Below are 23,453 nucleotides of genomic sequence, written 5' to 3' on the forward strand. Positions count from 1 at the left end.
TCGAACTCACGGACCGTGAGATCATGACCTGAGCCGAAGTCGGACGCTTAACCGACTGAGCCACCCAGGCGCCCCGAGATTGATGGTTTTTAAGGCTACCATGGGGCTGGGAAATGGGCAAGTTAAAATGCTAAAACCTCCCTGTTCTTAGCAAGATTTTTGTCTTGAATAAACATTTCTTGGGTTGTTACCAGATTTTAATTTCCAGAACTCTGAAAAGGTCCATTTTTCCCCCTAGTATTCTTGCTGCAGATTTTCAGAAGTCCTTATTCTACCATTCCAGAAATGCCTCTTTTACTGAATTTTTAGAAAGGGTTTCTTGGGGTCAAGGTAGATTAAAAACCCTAATACTGACATGGCAAGGCAGACCTGTGTGATTGTAACAGAGCCAGTATGTGGCTATCTGTTAAAGTCCCAGTTCTTTTTTTTTTTTTTTTTTAAGTTCTAGTTGTTAAATCACAGAAACTTCTGGAACTCTGAGACTTATTTGTCTCTACAGGTTTAGCACAGGCATCAGCCAAACCAATTAGATTGATTTGTCCTTGTCTCTTACTGCTTCCTAACCCTTTATTCTCCATTTGCCCACGAATCTCTCTTTCTCTTTTCCTCCTCCCTTTCCTCCCTCCTTCCTGTCAACAAGCATTTATTGACATCTCCTGAGTGCCTAGGGATTCAATCCTTGCTCTGAAGAGCCCATGCTTTGGTGGAGAAGGACAGGTGTGCAAAACAGACCACCACAACCAGGTACAGAAGTGCTGGGACCGGGGGAGGAATCTGGGGATGCGGAAGCCGGGGAGAGTGGATGATTTTGGGGAAAGGAGGGTCTGGACGGAAAAAGGATCCTGCCCAAGGTCCCTAGTTCCCCAGAGTGCAAGAGCAGTGCTGAGAAATGGGGGAGATGAGAAATCCATTCCATCACGACGGAAATGCATAAACACGGCAGGGCCCTGAAGGCATTTTCCAGGCAAAGGCTCCCACAGGCAGGGTCAGCTCTGTCTGCAGGTTTGTGGCCACAGCAGCAGCAGGAAGGCATCTCGGCCAGATTACTGGCCCACCAGACAAAAAGAGCCTTTCTCCCTGGGACACAGGAAAAGGCCTGGTTTGTACAAGGGAAGGCGCCACAGCCAGGATGTGCATGTGCGTGAAACTATCTGGAAATAAACAGGAGGTCCAGCCCAAGCTAATCCAAGAGGGACATCTGCTCTGTGCCACTCACACCATTCCCTGACAGGCAGGGGATCAGGACCCGTCATGGGAAAAGGCAGGGAAGGGAGGGGGTGTTGCCCCTCCCTTGCCCAGCAGCTGACCTTAGACAAGACACTTCTCCCCTTGGAGCCTCAGTTTCTTTATCTACAAAATGGGGATGATAACATATTCTTATCTTTTGCAGCGTTCTGTGAGGGTCACACGAGATGAAGGACTTGAAAGGACCCGGCACAGAGGCCAAGTAAATCCTGGTCTTTCTTTGACTTTTAGACTGTGTTAAACCCGAGTCATAATTCGAATGGATTTTTGGAGTAATATACTTCGTTCTCAAAAAAGTCACTATGTATTAAAGGGCATCAGAAGCCTACAATAAAATGCAACGAAACCTTTTACATGGTAGAAAGGAGGACTGAGTGGTGAAGTGTGTTTTTGGAGAGCCAGTGGTGTGTGTGTGTGTGTGTTGGGGGAGTGATTACACACAAAACCAGTGAAGAAAAAAAAATAGTAAAGAAAAGTCGTGGCACTCTAACACAAAGCAGGCTTCAGCTCTGGAAGTCAAAGCAAGCAGAGAACCGTGAAGGGCATTTCCTAGTAATGAACTCTGGGGAGTTTATCTGGAAGTCCTCTCGGTAAGGAATTAGATAAGGCAAGCAGGCAGCAGTAGGAGAGGCGGGAAGCCCACGCCCAGCGCCAGGGAGAAGAGTCTGATTCAAGGAGAGAACTTCCCCATTTCCCCCTGGGGTGCAATCTGCTTGGTGGTGGGTCCCTCTGGCATCACCAGCACACTCTCCTGGTGAAGTTGCTTAGAGGCTGAGTATGTGCTCATTCACTCTGTGCATGTTTATACTGTGCATATAGTATATGCACACATATACTGTGCATATAGCTGAGCATGTGCTCATTCACTCTGTGCATGTTCGTTCCGGAGCCTGCTGTGTGCCAGGCTCCGGACTGGGTGCTGAAGACTCAGGTGGGGGTTGGGGGGTGGGTAGAGCCCACAGCCAGCGGGGTTAGAGAAGGCTTTTTGGAGGAGATGCCTGAACTCGCTTTAAGGGCAAAGAGTAATGAACTTGGCCCAAGAGCCCAGGTAGAGGGGGGAGATTGACAGGGACTTGGCATGGGGGATGGGGAAAGGGAGGGAGGTCAGGGATGCTGTCCTGGAGTCTGCACAGGGAACTGGTGGCTGGAGTCTCCCCATGACGATGATGATGACAGGGAGCCAGAGGAGAGCAGGTGGGGGTTGCTGGGTTCATTGGGGCAAAGTCCAACCTCCGGGCTGGAGACGACTTGGGTGGAGGCGTCATCAGCGTCACAAGAGAGCTGGAGCCACAGGGGTGTCAGAAAGGACAGAAGAGCGTCTCTGGCAGGCTGGTTTGAGAAGTAAGGGTCCCAGAGAACAGGAGAGAGGGAGGGTGGGAGATGAGGGAGAAAAGGCAGGCCAGAGCTCACCAAGAGACCTTGGATGATGGAAGGGAGGTGGGGAGCTGGGTGGGGACAGGGTGTGGGGAAGCTTCTAGAAGCTTCACTGCCATGGGGGTGTGCAGGGTGAGTACATTTTGGGTGAAATGAAGGTGGCAGAAGCGTGTGGCAGGAAGGTGGAGGACGCCCCTCTTGGCACTCTGTCAGGCCTCGGGAGGGCAGGGGACACTCACAGGAGGGCTGTCGCATTGCGTGGAGAGACAGGGGTCTGGTGGAACTATCAGTGGCCCCCACAAAGGAAAGAGAGTGTTTCAGAGGCTGATCATGACATTCAGGGAATGGCCAAGGGCACAGAGGGACTGTCACTGGCATTGCAGGTGCCAAGAAGCCAAGAAAGGAGGTACCTGACACTGTGGCTCTGGGGACAGTGGCCAGTTGGAAGGCAGAGGAAGACCTGGCCCCAGGGCCACGCGTCCTGTGTTATGGGGGTGGGGGGGCGTGCAGGGACTGGCACCTCCAGCCAGGTCCCAGGTCTCGATGAGGGCAGACTTCCAGGCCCGGGTTTGGAAACTAAGCAAACGTGGGGACTCACCAGGGTCGCCTCTTCTTCCAGCCTTGCCGCGCCGTCCGGGGGGTCCTAGACAGGAAAATAAGGACAGACTGGTTGAGAAAGGAAGCCAGTGGGCTTGGGCGCAGCAACCCCCGCCTCCCCCCCACCCTGGCGTCCCCGGGCCTGCCCACCGCCCTCACATCCGTGGTTCGCTTAGTCTCTCACAAGTCATTCCCCACCTGAAGAGACTGACTACCCAGAGACTCAGGAGGCAGAAGAGTCTGGAGCTGAGAAACCTGGTCTAGGAGAAGAATAAAGCCGGAACTGAGAGTCCCCTTGCCAAAGGCCTGACAAGTGCTTTTTAATATTCCCTAACATAAAACATCAGAGACAACACATCCCATAGAGACACTATCATGGCTTCCAAATGCCAAAACTCGGTAACATCAGGTGCCGTCCTGTCTACTGACTGACTGTTCTTACTTCGCTGGCTAGAGCCTTCGGCACCTCCCTCCCCCACGGACCCGGGGAGCTGCTCATGAATTTCTCCTAATTGATCGTAGGTAATGGCCACACCAATGTGCAACGTCCTCCATCTATAGTTTTTTTTTTTTTAGTTTATTTATTTATTCATTTATTTTGAGAGACAGAGCACGAGCTGGGGAGGGGGAGATAAGAGAGGGAGAGAGAGAATCCCAAGCAGGCCCCCAACCTTCATCGAGGAGCCCAGTGAGGGGCTCGAATTCACAAACCACGAGACCATGACCTGAGCCCGAACCAAGAGTCGGATGCTCAACCAGCTGAGCCACCCAGGCACCCCCTCCATCTACAGGTTTTTAAGCCTTTCTGAATTTGTGACTCGGACCACCCTGGCCTCCGCCTTCTCCCTGCTCTGCCCACGTGGGTCCCCCCCACTCAGCAACCACAACGCTGAAGGAGGGGAATGCTGATCAGCCAGCCCCTCTGCCCCAGGTCAGGGGTCCGTTTTCTCAGGTGCTGGGGAAAAAGGTATGCAGAAGTGAAGTCATGTGTACTAGACTTCCATTTGAGATGGCATGTGATACCTCTCCTTCCACGGTGCCCACCCACTGCATGGCGGCCTGGTGGGACACGGATAGGGTAGATCCGCAGATCCACAGGCTATGCCTGTATTACATACAGGAAGGAACTACCCCTTCCTATAAAAGTCGACCTTGAACTCCCTCCAAAATCCCTCAGCACAACCACAGAGGAGAGACTGAGGCTGGCCACAAATCAGGTCTGAGGCAGGATGGTTTACTAAGAAATTCATGTGTATGAACTTTCCTTCCTTTCTCTTGTTGTCAAGCGTGCAGTCATGGGACACCCTGGCCCAGGGATCGGGACTGGGCATAAAAACAGAAGCAGCCCCAGGTCACTGGCACTTCTAGACTTTTGTTGAGGCACAGTCCTGGATGAAGAGGAGGGAGCATCTTTACGGAAAAGAGAGAGAGAAGAGAGAGACTCCGCTGGATGTGGAAGATGCCCCTCAGTGCTATGTTGACTCTAAAACCTTTGCAGGCCTGGGGGTGGGTGAGGATGGATTTCTTTCTTTCTTTTTTTTTTTTTAATGTTTATTTATTTTTGACAGAGAGAGTGCAAGTGGGGGAGGGGAAGAGAGACAGGGAGACACAGAATCTGAAGCAGGCTCTGGGCTCTGAGCTATCAGTACAGAGCCCATTGCAGGGCTCGAACCCATGAACCACGAGATAATGACCTGAGCCAAAGTGGGCCGCTTAACCGACTGAGGCACCCAGGCGCCCTGCTTTTTTTTTTTTTTTTTTTTTTTTTAATGTTTATTTATTTTTGAGAGACAGAGAGACAGGGCATGAATGGGGGAAGGGCAGAGAGAGAGGGAGACACAGAATCCAAAGCAGGCTCCGGGCTCTGAGCTATCAGTACAGAGCCCGTTGGGGGCTCAAACCCATGAACCACAAGATCATGACTTGAGCCGAAGTCGGGCACTTAACTGACTGAGCCGCCGAGGCGCCTCGAGGATGGATTTCTTGCCAGTCTCATGGATGGGTGTTTGAAGTCAGCATGGTTAAGCATAACTTATTAAAGATGAGAAATGCGCTATTTCTTGCACTCTTGAGTTTGCCATTCAAACAAATTTTCGTTGTGTTCAAAGACAGAACATAAAATGTACCATCTTAGCCATTTTTAAGTGTCCAGTACAGAAGTGTTAACAACACACACATAGTGCAATGGAGCTCTAGGACTTTTTCATCTTGCAGGATTCGAAACTCTATCTATGGAACAACTCCCCTTTCCCTATTCTCCAGCCCCGGGCAACCACCATTCTGCGTTGTTTCTAAGAGTTTGCTTGTTCTAGGTGTCTCATAGAATGCAATCATACAGTATTTGTCTTTTTGTGACTGGCTTGTTTTACTTAATGTAATGTCCTCAGAGTTCATCCATGTGGTAGCAGGTGACAATTTCCTTCTTTTTTTTTTATGAGGTGAATAAATATTCCACTGTAAGCATACACCGCTTTTTAAAGTTTTATTTATTAATTTTGAATAAGAGAGAGAGAGAGAAAGCACAAGTAGAGGAGGAACAGAGAGAGAAGGAGAGAGAATCTCAAGCAGGCTCTGCACTATCATCACAGAGCCCAAAGTGGGGCTCAAACTCACGAACTGTGAGCCGAAATCAAGAATCGGATGCTTTAAAAAAAAGAAAAAAGAATCGGACACTTAACCGACTGAGCCCCCTGGGCACCCCCATACACCACATTTTCTTGATCCATTCACCTCATCTGGTGATGGACACTTGGGTTGCTTCTACCTCTTGACCATTGTGAACAGCACTGCAATGAACATGCGTGTGCAACCATCTCTTCAAGATCCGGGTGTCAATGCTTTTGGCTATATACTTGCAAGCAGAGTTGCTGGGTCATACAGTAATTCCATTTTTAATTTTTTGAGGCACCTCCATCCTGTCTTCTATGCTGACAATACCATTTTATGTTCCCACCAACAGTGCACAAAGGCTTCAATTTCTCTACGGGCTCGCTGACCCTTGTTATTTTGTTTTGTCTTGTTTTGTTTTGCTTTTTGGTAGTGGCCACTCTAATGAGTATGATGTGATATCTCATTGTGGTTTTAATTTGCATTTCCTTAATAATTAGTGATGTCGAGCATCTCTTCATATACCTGTTGGCTATTTGTATGTGTATGTCTTCTTTGGAGAAATGTCTATTCAAGCAAGCCCTTTACCCATTTTGTTTTAATTTTTTTTAATGTTTGTTTATTTTATTTTTTTTAAGAAAGAGAGAGACAGAGAGTGATAGGGGAAGAGAGACACACACACACAGAATCCAAAGCAGGCTCCAGGCTCTGAGCTGCCAGCACAGAGCCCTACGCGGGGCTCGAACCCAAGAACTGTGAGATCGTGACCTGAGCCGAAGTCAGACACTCAACTGACTGAGCCACCCAGGCGCCCGCCCTTTGCTCATTTTTTAGTTGGATTTTTGTGGTCATTGTTGAGTGGCAGGAGTTCCCATCTTCTGGATATTAACCCCTTATCAGGCACGTGGTATGCAAACATCATCTCCCATTCTGCAAGTTGCCTTTGTGCTGTTGATTTTTCCCTCTGCTGGGCTGGAGTTTTTAAGTTTGATGTAGCTCAGTTTGTCTATCTTTGCTTTTGTTGCCTTTTTAACCTTTTGAGTTAATTTTTATCTATGGTGTGAGGTAAGGGCCCTGGTGCTTCATTCTTTTGCCTGTGGATATGCAGTTTCCCAACACCATTTGTTGAAGAGACTGTCTTTTCCCCACTGTATAGCCTTGGCATCTTTGCTGAAGATATTTTGTCCATATAAAGGATGCACCCCTGAGTTTTGAGAGCAGAAGCTCATGCCAGTTACATTGCCCTTGATTTTCCTTGATACTGGACACAGCCCTTGAGTTTTGTACTGGAGTCGCCCAAGGGCCATGTCGACTAGGTAAGGCACTCTCATAACATAGTAGTGAGGGATTTGCAGTTCACGGAGCACCTCCATGTCCATGACCTCAGATGGGACCTGTGATGCCCATGTTGTCCGGTCACCTGCCAACCTGACATCTCCCCGTTGACATCTCAGGCCCACTGAGGCCAAAACATACATCCCGGTCTCCTCCCCAGCTCCTGTATGGGGCTGACTGGGCCTGGGAACCTTGTACAGCTGGCCTGGTGTTAGGCCTTCTCTCCTCTCAGGGCACATCTGTTTTCAGGCAAAGCGAGAGTGTGGGAACAGGAACCCCCACTGGCACACACAGCATCACGCTCCTCTGCTTGTAGGAGGGAAAAGGCCCACGTTCACTCGCAAGGCCCAGCGCCCTGGCTTCTGGCTTCCGGGCTTTCACCAGGTTACAGAGGCTCATGCTTGGCTCTGCCTCAGGCTGAGCTCTTGAGGGACATGGCAAAAAAGGGGCCCGTGAGTGGAAGAGTGAGCCAGGCTCTTCCTGGGCCTGAGAGCTAAAGCACACCATGGCTTCCTGCTGGTCACTACTGGGTCCGACTGTAAAAGTCTCATCTTGCATAACTCAAGCCAGATGAAGACATTTGCCTTCGCCGAGGCGGCTGAACTAATGGATTTGTCTGGTGGTTCTCCCAGGTGGCACGGTTAGGCAGAAGGCTTGATGAAGAGGGGGGCTAAGCAGGTGAGTGGCTGCCCAGGCAGAGTGGGACGCCCACCTCCCAGAGGCTATGGACAAGTTCCCAGTGGGCCTGGAGTGGGGCAGGGCCTGGGTATTGCTGGGCACCCTGGGCCTGTGGGGCTGCAGGACCTGGGTATTGCTGGGCACCCTGGGCCTGTGGGGCTGCAGGCTTCACAGGACTCCCAAATGAAAGGGTCTCGGTAGAGAAAGAGAAGGAGCCTGATGCTTTTGAACCCACTCTGAGGCCAGCCCAAACCAGATACTGGAGTCTTCTGTGTGAGCAACTCACAGATTGACAACTGGTCAACCCTTTGTGCAAACAAACAAAGGAGGGCCCTGGCCCAGTGGTTTGCCCCAGAGCTTTCTCCTCATTGTTTTTCTTCTTTTCTTTCCTTTCTGGAGTGGGGGAAAACCTCTCCCATTGCTAGCACAGATTCAGACATCCAGGTTGCCCTGGGAAGCATCTGGAAGCATGTTTTGAGTGGCCTGCCTACATACAGATGGGGAAACTGAGGCTTTCCGGGGGAAGACAGGTCTTGCCCAAGGATGATGCTCTTGGGAAAATGGTTTCCAGCTGGAAAATCCATCCATGATGAAGACCAGCTTCTGCTGTTTTCCCCACCTCTGTGCGGAACCCATACACTGCTGGGTCGGGATTTGGCAGCTGTGGGGACCCCAGTGTTTAACCGTGAATGCTGCCATGGTGGCACCTTGGAGGTGTCCTTCCAGAGGCTGTGTGCCACAGACACCAGCAAGGCAGTGGCTGCCTAGGAGGGGAAAAGACATGACTCATGAGTGATATGTAAGCTGTTTACCTGGAGGAGTTACTCAACCTCTCTGAGCCCTAGGTTCCCAACCCACGAGGGTGAAATTTTAGGGGTGATGGAATTATAGCTGCCTTGCAGAACTGTTAAACAGAAGAGCTGTCAGCAGACACACCAGCTTGGGGGGCACAAATGAGGTGCCTATTTGGGATCCCAGTAAGTAACTGGCTGGAGGGGGGCCTTTGGGCCTTCAGAACACGGGGTCCTGATGTAAACGGGCTCTCATGTGTCCACCAGGGTGGGTAAAGCTTGAGACACAGTGGCTCTACTTCAGGGACTTCATGGGCAGGGCTTTGTCTGGGGATTTTCCATGTCCCTCCTCGCGGTCTAAGGAGCTAGGGATCAGGATGCAGGGGTCAAATGGTTTGGGAATGGGGTTCCTGAAAGAAATCCTCGGTTTTCAGGCCAAGCCCCGGCTCCAGATTGCTGTGGAATGACCTGTGACCACCAACTGCACATGAAGTAACCAGGGAGAACGATGGTTTTCTCGAGCACTGTTCGAAGCCAGACAAAATGGAATTATTTCTAACTCATAAAAATCTGGAGAACTCATGCCACCGACCAGCTCCAAAGGGGGGGCCCAAACCCCAGCAGGCTTCCCTTGGAGGTGTCAAGCCCAAGGATGTAGCTCTCAAAGCGGTGGTCTCCTCAAGCCTCGATGGCACTAACTGCCCCAGGACCCCTCCACCAGCAATGTCTGCCTTACTGCGGCCCTGGGGCTGCCCGCCCAGCCAGGCCATGTACGGGCCAGCCTGCCCAGGCCCGTGTTCTGTGGGCCACTCAGCCCTCAGCCCTTCCCATGCTCCTCCCTCCTGCCAGCCCCTAAGGCCAGGTGGCTTTTTGTGTAATTCATCTTATTGAATCTACATACAGTTCTAGAAAACGCTTTCATCCCTTCCCACACCGTTTTCCCTAAAGACTAGGGAAAATGAGGCTCAGAGACGTCAAGAAATGCTGCCAGAGGCAACAGAAAATGTGGAAGCAACCCAAATGTCCACGGATGGGTGAACGGATGAAGAAAATGTGATGTATGCACACAACAGAATATTATTCAGCCTTAAAAAGGAGAGCATTCTGACATGTGCCACAATATGGGTGAACTTTGAGGACATCACGTCAGGTGAAATCAGCCCATCACAAAAGGACAAATACTATTATGATTGCCCTCATACGAGGTACCTGGAGTTGTCAAATTCATAGAGACAAAAAGAAGGGTGGTTGGCAGGGACTGGGTGGGGGGGCATGGGGACTTAGTGTTTAATGGGGACAGGGTTTCCTGTCAGGATGATGAAAAAGTTCTGGAAACAGATAGTAGTGATGGTTGAACAACATCGTGAATATACTTCATGCCACTGGCTTATAGCACTTAAAAACACAGTCAAAATGGGGCACCTGGGTGGCTCAGTCAGTTAAGCATCTGACTCGATTTCAGCTCAGGTCATGATCTCGCAGTTCATGAGTTCAAGCCCCACGTCGGGCTCTGTGCTGACAACATGGAGCCTGCTTGGGATTCTGTCTCTCTCTCTCTCTAACCCCTCCCCTGCTTGCTCTCTATCTCTCTGTCAAAATAAATAAACAGACATTTAAAAAAAACCAGTTAAAATGGTAAATTTTATGTTGTGTGTATTTTACCAAACCTAAAAAAGGAACTGTTCCCAGGGTTCTCAGCTCCCAAGGACCAGAGCATGACGAAGAACTCAGGGGGGCCTCACAGAGACCACAGAAATGTTGTTGGCAGCGTGGCTAATGACTGAAGCTGCATGTCTACTGAGAGGCTGGCACTGTGTAGTCACAGGGGACGGTGGCATCCCCAAGGTCACACATTGAGGAGATGGCAGAATAGGAATCTGAACCCAGGTCTCTGTGACTCCAGTGCATTGTCCTCTGAACTCTTCGGTCGTTGTGACCAAGGCCAAGTTCTTACCATCATCCCAGGATGTGGCCATAGCCTCATGGGCATCGGAGGACCCTTTATCTGACCTTCTTCCCAGAACTCTAGGACGGGCCTGGGGATCCAGGGATGTGAATGCCCCAGACCTTCAGTCTGGAGGTCCTTGCGGTTGTCTGAGGCCCCCCGGCCATCCCTGGGGTGCGCGTTGAGCAGAGAAGGCAGGGGAGGTCCCTGGATTTGAGCGTCTAACATCAGATCACCAAAACACGTCCCCAGATAATTTTGTTTTATAAGTTTCAGGCCAACCTTGGAGTTGAAAACTCTTGCCCGGGGGAGGGTAGCAGTCTCCCTGCTCATTTCCTGCTTGGGCTAATGAAGCCCTCTGTCCCTTTCAGGAGTGGGGGCAGGTGTGTCCTGTGGCCACCTGGCAGGTTGCTTGAGCTTGGCCAGTACCGAGGGCCATGCTGTACTCTGGGAATTAAAATCACAGCTTCTTGCTCAGCACATACAGCTCATTCCAAAAGGGGTTTATTGTCCCCGCAGGCTCCACCATCCACCACGCTACTGGGAGCCCTGCTGCTTTTTGGAAGGTCCTGAAGCAGTTTGGAAGACCAATGCCACAGGCTGCTGGGCTGGTAGGGCAAATGTTTGCTTGGAACCAGGGTTGTGTCCAGGCTGGTGGCGGACTCCCACAGCCCCAGGGACCAGACCTGGCAAGCCCACTTAGATATCATGCCATTTACCGACTGAACGAACAGGGTCCATCGCAGGGGGTGGGGGGCAGGCTGGTGGGGCCCTGCACATTCACAAAGGGCCTCAAATGTGGACACTGTTATTCTCTCCAAAGGAGCGGATAGTCCTGGATGGCTCCAGCGGCCCCCAACAGTGTTTAATAAAAACAAGTTAGGTGGTACCATTTACTGAGTGCTTTACGGTTGGTACTAATCTTGGTTCACAGTATGAACCGAGCTATTCTTCATATCGAACCTATGAGGAAAACTACCATTATCATCTCTGCTTTATAGATGGAGACACTGAGGTACAGAGAGATGAAGTGACCCTCCAAGTCATACAGCCAGTAGTAGGTGGGGCCATGCAATGTAGGCCCTGGGACCGCGCGTCCAAACCCTGCTGCCTGCCTCCCGCACAAGAAGATGCTGTTGAAGGTGAGGGGTTCTAATAGTCCATGAGGTCTAGTACGACTTCTTTTTTTTTTTTTTACATTTATTTATTTTTTTGAGAGACATAGAGAAAGCACAAGCTGGGGAGGGGCAGAGAGAGAAGGAGACACAGAATCCAAAGCAGGCTCCAGGCTCCGAGCACAGAGCCCGAGGCGGGGCTCCAACTCACAAGCCGTGAGATCATGACCTGAGCCGAAGTCGGATGCTCAACCGACTCAGTCACCCAGGTGCCCCTGTCTAGTACCACCTCTTGGGGTTTGTTATTATTATTATGTGTGTGTGTGTGTGTGTGTGTGTATATAAATATAATGTTTATTTATTTTTGAGAGAGAGAGAGCAAGCAGGGGTGGGACAGACAGAGAGAGGACACAGAGGATTCAAAGTGGGCTCTGTGCTGACCACAGAGGGCCCAATGGGGGGCTCAAACTCAAGAACTGGGAGATCATGACCTGAGCCAAAGTCGGATCCTCAACCCACTGAGCCTCCAGGCAATCCTGTTATTAGTATATTTTTATTTTTTTTGAGCATGAGTCGGGGAGGGGAAGAGAGAGGGAGACACAGAATCCGAAGCAGGCTCCAGGCTCCGAGCTGTCAGCACTTAGCCCGAGGCAGGGCTTGAACCCATGAACCGCGAGATCATGACCTCAGCTGAGGAAGCCGGACACTTAACCGACTGAGCCACCCAGGCACCCCTGTGATATTTTAAAAAATACTGGGAACCACACAAAATGGAAAGGGCCTGGGGATGGCTCTCAGAGGCCTGTGAATTAAATACTGAATTAAAAGGCTACATGTTACCACCAGCACTGGAGGCCTGGAATGACTCGGGCCCAATTTTGGCATGCTCTCCTCACGCCATCTGAAGTGCCTGCCCTTTCCAGGCTGGTTCCTCTTCTTGGGTCAGGAGAGGCTTTACTAAAGCATTTAAAACAGGATCAAGGAGTTCAGACCTATTACTCATGCGGGTGGCACACCAAACCCAAGAACCATCTCCCGTGGGTCCTGGTGGGAAGGGCTCAGGCAAGGTGGGGGGAGGGGGCAGACCTGCTGACACTTGCTGACCCATGCAGGCCACACACTGGGAACTTCTGCCATCTCTCTTGCTCTCTCTTTTTACTTTAAAGAGAGAAAAAGAGAGAGAGCGAGAGTACGACGGCATGTGCGCACTTGAGCGTATAAGCAAGTGGGGAGGGGCAAAGGGAGCGAGAATCCCAAGCAGGTTCCACGCTCAGCGCAGAGCCTCACGAGGGACTCAGATACCACCACTCTGGGATCATGACCTGAACTGAAATCAAGAGTTGGACGTTTGAGCGACTGAGCCACCCAGGCGCCCAGCTTCTGCTCTCTCTTTAAGCCTGATCATAACTCAGAGATGTGGATATGATCGGCCCTGATTACAGAAAAGGAAATTGAGGCCCAAAGGGAGGTGACCTGTCCAAGTCACAGAGTTACTCAGGGGCCAAGAGGTGGGCTCAGGTCTGCCAGGGCTCTTGTTGGTACCAAGGCTGCCCTGCTAAGTGCCTTACTTTTGGGGAAATGGGCTGTGGTTTAGGCACCAGACCTAAAAATATGGAATGTCTCATCCAGACACAAGAGTGAGAAGGACTTAGAAAGGAGAACACAGGTGGATGGTGTTCAGTGACAGGGCTCATGGAAGGGCTTCTGGTCGACGATGTGTGGGGCTGCCAGGGTCCTGTGTCTTAGTGCAGAGACTTTAGGGGACTTCTTGAAGGATCCTTCTGAGTGACGGATGTAAGGTACATGGGTACCCCATGTTGGGGCCACCCGGTCACAGGCCATTTCTTGGGCTTAGCAGAGTGCCCTCCCCACTGCCCTTGACTCAGGCTACGGAAGGGACTAAGCAAATTCACACAAAGAATGAGGGTCTGGGAGATACCCTGGCACTCCTCTCCCATGGGGCTCAAAGCATCTCTGAAGGGTAAAGAGGCCCTGACCAGCCAGCTGGCCTGGACTGGAAGAAGTGTGTAGGGAGGGACTCTCTACCCCTGCCCGGGCTCTCAAAAGGTGGAGGTTGGGAGGTTAACCTGAATATGGAAAGAGCTGGTGCCCAGGCAAAGAAAGATATTGTATACCAAGAAATTGCGGCTGCCCAGGCGGGGAGTACATCCGGAGCACCAGCTGTGGGTCACTGGTGTTAGGTACAAAAGCTTGGGGTCACTCTCTGGGGCTCGGCCAGACCCAGATCTGTGCTGGTGCAAATCAGCTTCTCCCCAGAGCCTATCATCTCCTGAGATCCTGTTTCCTGTTGGAAAACAGGCTCCAGAGAGACGCACAGAAACCAGCACACCCCAAATATACCAAATTCCTCAACTCCCCATTCACCCCAAAGCCTTAATCACTGACATATGGGCCAATGTGTATCCCTTCGAACTTAACGAAGGCCAGGATTTATTGCTTGCAGAGAATGAAAAGCTTTTTATTTTTTATTTTTTACTTTATTTTATTTCGAACTTAAAAGCCATTCATGAGAGCTTTGATTTTCATGAGAATGCCTCATAACCTGCAGGTTAACAGCCCCGCCCTGCCCCAAGCAAAAGGTCCTAGAAAAGGGCAGGTGAGGCCGGGCAGCTGGAGGTCTTTGGAACGTGGCCAACATGGTGTGGCCATGGACTTAGGGAATGACACTCAGGAAAAAAGGTGGCCACTTAGCCCGAGCCACCTGCTTCAAGGTGATCTGACCCCGTGGGCCCTGGACCTTGGACTCTAGGCTCCTTGGGACAGGAAAACAAAGCTTCCTGGAGGGAAGGCCATGCCAGCCGCCAGCAGGGCCTAGGGTGTTTTAACTTATGCATCTAGTAAATATGGGGAGCCGGTGGGTGCTAGGGTGACCAACCATTGCAGTGTGCCCAGGACTTTTCTAGGACTTTTAGGCAAATTGGGATAGGTGGTCACTCCGGCGGGCAGCCGGTGAGGAAGGAGGCTCTCAGCACTGCCTATGTACTGCCTGCTCCCCCTCACTCCCCACCCTCTGCCACAAGGCCTTCCTTCTGCTTCTTGAATTCTGCCCGGACTACTCTTACCTCAGGACCTTTGCACGTACATCTCTACACGGCTGACTCTTCACTGTGCCTTCCCTGGTGACTGTCTGAAGTGGCCTGCCCCTAGGCACTCTCTGTGATATTTTCCTGTTTTTATTTTCTTCCAGCCACTTCTCTCTATCTTATTGATTTTATTTGCCTTTTAGGATTTATGGTTTCTGTCTCCCCAGTAGAACGTCAGTTCCCTGAGGACTATTGGTTCATGAATGGGGCCTGACACACGGGCTGGTGCTGAACAAATGGTCAGGGCATGAATGAATTCTGTTCTCGTTGTGGGAGAGCCCTGAGGTCCTGGGACCCTGAAGACAGACAGCAGGAAGGACGCAGAGCCCTTTTGAGTCCAGGAGAAGGAGGAGGGATATAAACTCTGAGGCACCTCCTGGCTGATGGGTGTGCAACCAGACCTCATGTAATTCTCACAGTGGACCCACGGGGGCAGGGACACTAGTGCCCCTTGTTACAGAGCAAGGGAGGGACAAGGGCTACCCAAAGTCAATAGGCCCCACAGCCTGGGCCCACCGACAGGACTCAAGTGTGAAGAACCTGCTGCAGCTTCACAGACCACTCGCTGCAGAGGAGCCTAGAGCCAGTGTGGGAAGATTTGAGGGGCCCCGAGGGGCTGCTCCCAGCACTATTGACTCATACTCTCAAGGGGCCTCGAGTAATTCACCATTTGTTTTTCTTGACCCCCAGGGCCAGGGCTGAGGCCCACACTCCCGCTGGAGAGTTTCAGCTGTCAAGAGACGGGTCTGATTTCCCAGGCCCTCATTTGCTGAGTCTGCCTGGCTCAGAGGGGACTCCACCCGCTTCCCTGCCACCCAGTCAGCGGCTCCCTGCCCTTGGATGTTGTTGGGCCCTTACGGAGGGCCTGGGACCTGCTCTCCCTCCACACTCAGACAATCGGGTGCCAGCAGACCCTTCTACTTCAGCACTTGTTCTTCCTCCTGACCCTGGGGCGCTCAGTAACACTGGGCCCGGCCATGTTTAGGGCAGCGTTATTGTCTGACCAGCTTTATCGAGATAGAATTCACACACCACACAACTCACCCTTTCAATCTATTACACTATAAACATTTTTATTCTCTCCTTTTTCTAATGTTTATTTACTTATTTTTGAGAGAAAGAGAGGGTGAGCCAGGGAGGGGCAGAGAGAGAGGTGGGGAGAGAATCCCAAACAGGTTCCATGCTTCCAGCTCAGCACTTGACATGGGGCTCGATCCCACAAATCGTGACATCGTGACCTGAGCTGAAATCAAGAGTCAGAGGCTTAACTGACTGAGCCCCTGAGGCGCCCCTCATTTTTATTATTTCTGAAAAATAATAAGTGGTAAGTTTATTTCTTAAAAATTGTGGTCACCGAAAAGTGACTATCTTCACCATTGTTGAGATACAGTTGAGCAGCATTAAGCATGTTCACGCTGTTGTGCAACAATCACCCCCATCCGTCTCCAGAACTCTCTTGTCTTGCAAAACTGAAACTCTGTCCCCATTAAACACCAACTTCCCATCCCCGATCCTGCCAGCTCCTGGCCACCACCTCTCCCCTTTCTGTCTCTATGGATTTGCCTGCTCTAGATATGTCATATGAATGGGATCGCACAGTATCTGTCCTTTCATGACCAGCTTGTTTCACTCAGTCTGAGGCCCGCAAGGGTCAGCATCTTCTTCCTTTTTGGGGCACGTGGGTGGCTCAGTCGGTTAAGTGTGCGACTCTTGATTCCAGCTCAGGTCATGATCTCAAGGTTGTGAGACTGAGCCCCCAGTCAGGGTGGTTCTCTCCCAAATGCCAGAACATCATCGAGGCGTGGTCAGCCGCATAGAGCACCTGGTGGGATTTCATACCTAGAGGCAGTGCTCAGGAAGTGTGGGCAGGTGCATCCACTCACGTTCCTGGGGTCTGCTGGGTAGATGATGATGCTCTTCTCTGAGACAGGGAATTCAGAGGGAGAAAGGAACTGGGGACAGTGATTAGGCTGTTCAGTTACTTTCCACCAGCACTGGTGAGGGACTTCTGTCTCAGCTCAGAATAGCCTGTGGCTGGAGCATGAACTCTGGCAGCAGACCACCCTGGGCCAAATCCTGGCCTTGTCACTTGACGCTGTGTGACCCCAAGCCAGTGACTTGCTCTCTCTGAGTCCATTTTCCTCCTCGATAGGATGAGATAGACGGTGGCTGTGGAGAGTACATTAGGATTGACATGACAGAGCTCAGAACAGCACCTGCCATACAGTAAACACTTACTAATCCTAACAGTAGTAGGAGCAGAAATAATCTCTGGTGGTTTATGAGTTTTGTAAACTCACAATTGGCCTCCAGCCTCCATCCCCTGAGCACACAGAAGACAACATAGCACCATAGAAAGTACCTGAGGCTTGTAATATTTTGTAGAAAACAAAGAGATGTTTAAAGAGAGAGAAGAGGGGCGCCTGGGTGGCTCAGTCGGTTAAGCATCCGACTTCGGCTCAGGTCATGATCTCGTGGTTCGTGCGTTCAAGCCCCGCGTCGGGCTCTGTGCTGACAGCTCAGAGCCTGGAGCCTGCTTTGGATTCTGTGTCTCCCTCTCTGCTCATCCCTGACTCACGTTCGCTCTCTCTCTCAAAAAAAAAAAAACAAAAAAAAAAAAACCATAAAAAAATTAAAGAGAGAGAATAAATCAATTGGTTTTCCAGTGTGTTTGCTGGACCAGCAAATTATACTTATAAAAAATGCAAATTCTTGGGTCACTCCAGCTCCACTGAATCTGAAACTGGAGTGGGGCTGAGCCCCCAGCCACCTGAGCACTTTCAAAAGTAACCCCAGCACGCCCCCTCCGCCACACCGCCTCCACCGCCAGCAGTAACTGACCCAGGAGCTGCCTGAGTCTGGGGACACCCAGGCGTCTCTGGCCAGAAAATAGCATGTGAATAGATGGGAGAAGCCCCAAGCAGAACCCATTTCTTTTTCTTTAAAAAAAAAAAAAAAAGGAAAGAAAAGAAAAGAAAAAAAAGCAAGTGTTTTGGAATTGGACACAGCTGGCTTTGAATCCCAGTTCTGCCATACACCAGCTGTGTGACTTGGGACAAGTTCCTTTTCTCTAAGCGTCTTTTAGTTCCTCTGCAGGGTAAAATAACTCCCACCTTCTTGGCTGGGATGTGGGCACACTGCCTTGTACATGGCAGGTCCACAGGCAGGAGCCCCCTTCCCTGCTCCCCATGGCATCACAGCACCCCTCCAGAGCTCTGGGAACAGTCCAAGTAGCACTGACGTCTCCCCATTACAGAAGCCTGATGGAGAACTGTGCTCCACTAAGATCCTGAGCCCCGGGGTCCACTAAGATCCTGAGCCCCACCTCCTAACACCATCACATCGGGGGTAAGGACTTTAATATCTGAGTTCAGGGGGACAAACGTTCAGGTTATAACAATGGTGCAACACGGATGAACCTTGAAGACATTATGCTAGGTAAAATCAGCCAGACACAAAAGGAGAAATCCTGTGTGATTCTATATCAGTGAAATAGCTAGATGTCTAGAACAGACAAATTCATAGACAGGAAATAGATTAGAGATTGCAAGGGGTTGGGGGAAGGGGGAATGGGGAGTTAGTGCTTAATAGGTACAGAGTTTCTTTTGGGGCCAGTGATAAAGATTCAGAACAAGACAGTGGTGATGGTTGCACATTATAAATGTGCCAAATGGCCACTGAACTGTAGTACATTGAAGAGTGGTTTAAAAGGCACATTTTATGTGTAATTTACTAGCATTTAAAAAAGTAATATAGTAACAAAATGTGGTATATACATACCATAGAATACTGTATACTATTCAGCCTTAAAAAAGGAGAACCTTTTTTTTAAATGTCTATTTATTTATTTTGGAGAGAGAGTGCACAAGTGGGTAAGGGGCAGGGAGAGACAGAGAGAGAGAAAATCCCAAGCAGACTCCATGCTTTTAGCACAGAGCCTGACTCAGGGCTTGAACCCACAAACCATGAGATCATGACCTGAGCTGAAATCGAGTCAGACGCTCAACTGACTGAGCCACCCAGGCGCCCCTGTCTTACTGGAAGCCTCACAATGAGGCTTGCCACAATGTGGCAAGACACTATTACCCCCATGTCATTGCTATGGATCTGCAACATCAAGAAGTTAAGTTACAGGCCTCAAATCACAGTCAGGAAGAGAAAGAACCAGAGTCGCCCTCACTCTGTCCCTGCGGGGTCCCTACGAGCATCTCTCCATGGATCGATGGTCACAGCCTCCTCCGTGGCTCTCCTATCTCCTGTCATTCTCTACCCAGCAGTCAGGTCCTTCAGAACCACAAATCTGATCCCACCACTTCCCTTTAAAGCCATCCATGGGCTCCCCACTGTCCTGGAGATACACAGTCTGAGCTCCTCAGCCTTTCCGGCTGAGCCAGGTGCCCCCTTCTGGCCTGCTCTGCCCACCCCCCACTGAGTTGTCCTCCATACATCTCTCCTGGCCCACCTTTTGCTAGAACCCCTGGCCCAGAACATGCACCAGCCCCTGAGCTGTGTTGCTCATGTCTCCAAATGTCCTTTCTCCCATTTCTTGCCAGGAAAACTCCTATTCATCCTTCAAGACCTAGACAAGTCATGGACTGTCTTCAGGGAAGACTTCCTCACTGCCCACTCTTGGGCCCAGGGATAGTCACTTGCTACAGTACCTGTTAGGGCACTGGGATGGAGCTGTCTGCCCATCTGTCCAGTCTGCCTTGGTCCTCTAAGAGCGGGGTCTCAGGCCCAGGCCAAATCCAGCTAAACTGGACCAAGGTGGATGGTCGCCAGTGGCCCTGTAAAGTCCAGGGCGTCCACCAGTGGCTTGCATCTGGGTCTGATCTCTGGTGGGCACTGGAAAAGAAGATGCGCTCTTTTCTCCTTTATTGTTAAGCACTTGTGACCGTCCCCCTCTGCCCCCTGGGGTGGGAAACCGCCAGTTTATGAACCCAGGGCAAGGTCTTTCTAGCCTGGGCTGCTGGAAACCACTTGGGGCAGATAGAGTCCGGGTACACTGCTCTTAACTGCTCTCCGGGGACAGCCCTGAGCCCCCAGATAATTAGCCACATGTGTGTGGGAGACAGGCCTGTTTTTTTTCCCAAGGATTTATGAGACGGGGGAGTGTTCTCATTGACCTCCATTTCAGGAAAGGCCTCTTTCTGGAACACTTGCCGAATATATTCCATCAACAGTAAAGCACATATGCTCACAGTAAGCCTGCTTGACATCGTCATACCCGGCATATGTTTCCTGTCTCCTGCGCATTTTAGCAACTCGCTCTGGGGGCTGCGTGTGTTTCTGAGGGTCCCCAAACAAAGCTGCGAAGGAAGCACTTATAATTTACCCTTCATGAAAGCCATCACTGCTCTTTCCAAACATACTTAGAAGTGGGTTCAAAGTTTATTTAGAGAAAAAAAAATTTTTTTTTAATAGACAGAAGGAGAGTGTTTGTGAATTCTTTCTCCCAAGCCCTCCCCCTTGGGACCCTGGGAACAACTCCTCAGCTCACAGACACGGACACGGAGACCGTGAACGTGTGGCCATGGGGTCCTCTGTCCGCTCAGGTGGTTCTCGAATTCATCTTCTGTTTACTCACTTATTATGCTTTTTCCACCTCCATCCCACTGCTTTTCTTTTCCTTCTACTCAGGCACTGTTACCTCATCATAATTCATTCATCCATTTAGCCCTCCGTGGAAAAATGGCTCAATACATAGTATTGGGTAAATGAGCGGTGTTACTTATTCAGGCAATCAAATATCCACCTGGATATTTGTTCACCTGTCCGTCCATTGAATTATCCATCTTCATTCATCCATCCTTTCGCTCATTTTTCTGTCCCACATTAACCCACTCTGTGCCAGGCACCTGGGATGGTCACAAGGAGCTGGGAGGTGACAGGCAAGCAGCCAATCACAACGCAGCATGGGGAGAGAGGTCAGGGAGATGGGCAGGTGCAGTGGGGGCCCTGGGGAAAGGTCCAGGATGCCTGGGATCGGTGCCGGTACAGAAGGGAAGGCAGAGCCATGCACAGGTGGAAAACTTGCCCCGCTTCCCTGTCTCCCAGAACCCACGGGACAGCAGCATGGAGTCCTGGCCACACCACGCCATGGCCTGAAACTCCACCTGTGCCTTATAGACGTGTTATGTCAGAAACAACCCTCTTGACTGGGCCTGTTCAAATCTGTCTCTGTCTTAGTGTATTTATTTTGAGAGAGAGAGAGAGAGGGAGAGCACACAAGAGCGAGGGAGGGGCAGAGACAGAGGGAGAGAGAGAAATCCTAAGCAGGCTCCACAGTGCAGAGCCCGAGGCGGGGCTCGAACTCATGAATTGTGACATTATGGCCTGAGCCAAAATCAAGAGTCAGATGCTCAACTGGCTGAGCCACCCAGGTTCCCCTGTCTCTCTCTTATTGATCCTTACAGTAATCCTGTACCTCCACCCTGGAGGAACCTGGGGCTTGGGAGAGGGGAGGGGCAGACAGGATGTGACAGAGCCCACCTGTCACAATTGGAGGACTAGTGGTCAGTCTAGGTAGCTCACTGCAGCCACTGGTCAGTAGGTGGCCCTCAGGACAGCTCCAGCCACTGGCTTATCTGCTCCTCTGAAGGCTTCCAGGGTGCTTGGGACTTGGGCTTGATTGCTTGGGGTCGGGGTTCTCCCTGCACCCCATAGGTCCCAGAGCTAATGGGACATCCCTGGCAGATAAACTGTGATCCCTCTCCAGGAAGCCTAGGCCTAAAAGTCCCCCAACCTACCCAACCCCTGGCCCAAACCCTGCTATGTCACTGCCTCTCTTCTCCTGGCCTTGGGCCAAGGGGCTAAGGAAGAAAGCCTCACTTGCAGAGCACGGACCACGCAGGCCAAATTCCAGGCTCTGGTCAGGCCCTGGGCTCTGGGTCCTGCAGAGAGCGTGGCCATGGTCCCAGAGAGAGCATTCTGGGAGCTAGCTTGCCCAACACTGCCCCACCTGGGCAAGAATGGCAGGCAGTCCCTCTGCAGGGCCTCAGAAAGAAAGAAGTTATATTCAAGTCTGCTCAGAGGTCTTTAATGTTATGTGGTACATTAATAATCGTGTGGCTCAATTAATTTATTAAAAAAACAACAACAGAAAAGTACCATTTGGTGAAGACACACAGCCTAAACCAACCCTCATGGATGTTAGTTCTAGATGCTTAAAGAGGGAACTAACCTGAGGGACCTGTTAAATAAATAAGAATAAATAAGAATAAATAAAAGAATAAAAAAGAAATAAAATAAAATAAAAAAGAATAAAAGAAAAAAAAGAATAAATAAATATAAATAAATAAGAATAAAAGGAGCCTGCCTGATAGTTAAAGATGGGAGATGGGGTGTATCATACATTTGGCTCTACTATGTCCAGAAACCTGGGCTCCAACGGCAGAGAAGTCAGGAAAGGAAACACAGTAGGAAAGCAGTAATGTTTAGGAAGCTGGGAAGGAGCCAATGAAGGGTTATTGCCTGTGCAGAAGTGGGACAGCCAAAACTTGAAGCCGGCAAACACTCAAGAGTAACCAACCCACAATGCAAACACCCAAAGCACTCAGGACCTGGCAGCACCAGTTACCTGGTGAGCTGGAATCTAGACCAGGGATCTCCAATTATAGTCCAGGGTCCAAATCTGGCCCACCATTGATTTGTATAAATAAAGTTTTATTAGGGCACAGCCATGTCCACTTATTTATGGGCAGTCTGTAGCTGCTTTTGTGCTATAATGGCAGAGTTCAGTAGTTTCAACGGAGATGGTATTGGCCCAGATACCGGATGGTATCTGGACAGGTGTCCTTCTTCAAGCTGGGTAGAACCCTGGTGTGTGTGGAGGGGGGGGGGTGGTGGTAATTTTCTGGAGACAGGAAAATAGTGTCTTGCATATAGGATGCCAGGCAAAATTGAGGGAGGAATACTATTAACTGAAAGTTGACACATGGAATGCGGAGGACCCCACCCCTCTCCTTCCTCAGTAGGGCTCCAGGACACGGGCTACCAGGCCCTTGATTCCAGGCAGAAGATGAGAAGGCTCTTCCTAGGGGTTCTGATGAGCCTAGGAGAAAGATCCAGCCAGCTCACACCCCTGTGAAGCCACGGTTGACCAGCCCCTTCTGTGCCCATGGAGTTGCCAGTGGGCTTTTTAGGTTTCCACTATGAAAAATGAGCCAAAGGTGCTGGACATTTGAGACAGCCTCTTAATGAAAGACCGAGGCCAAAACAAGTGGAGAAAAGCAACTCAGAGGATACAGATTTTCAAAAACACAACACTTAACAACAACAATATGTTTGGAGAAATGGCTGATATATCCATGAAACAAGATCAGAATGCTATTAAAAAGAAATATGCATACAGAGAAAGAGAGATACCATATGTTTTCACTCTTATATGGATCCTGAGAAACTTAACAGAAACCCATGGGGGAGGGGAAGGAAAAAAAAAAGAGGTTAGAGTGGGAGAGAGCCAAAGCATAAGAGACTCTTAAAAAGTGAGAACAAACTGAGGGTTGATGGGGGGTGGGAGGGAGGGGAGGGTGGGTGATGGGTATTGAGGAGGGCACCTTTTGGGATGAGCACTGGGTGTTATATGGAAACCAATTTGACAATAAATTTCATATATTGAAAAAAAAAAAGAAATATGCAGAGAACATTGGCACAAAATGTG

At 50.3% G+C, this 23,453-nt stretch overlaps 1 protein-coding gene across 1 annotated transcript in view; it reads right to left on the bottom strand.

The window, feature by feature from the left end:
- Positions 1–23,453, bottom strand: part of COL23A1 (collagen type XXIII alpha 1 chain) — a 357,690-nt gene that overhangs the window by 64,566 nt on the left and 269,671 nt on the right. The window contains exon 3 of the mRNA XM_060636372.3: positions 3,218–3,262. Within this exon, the coding sequence (XP_060492355.2) occupies positions 3,218–3,262 (45 nt within the window). The remainder of the gene's footprint in view (positions 1–3,217; positions 3,263–23,453) is intronic.

Source organism: Panthera onca, chromosome A1 (genome assembly GCF_046562875.1).
Source record: "Panthera onca isolate mPanOnc1 chromosome A1, mPanOnc1 haplotype 2, whole genome shotgun sequence".
Lineage (NCBI taxonomy): Eukaryota > Metazoa > Chordata > Mammalia > Carnivora > Felidae > Panthera > Panthera onca.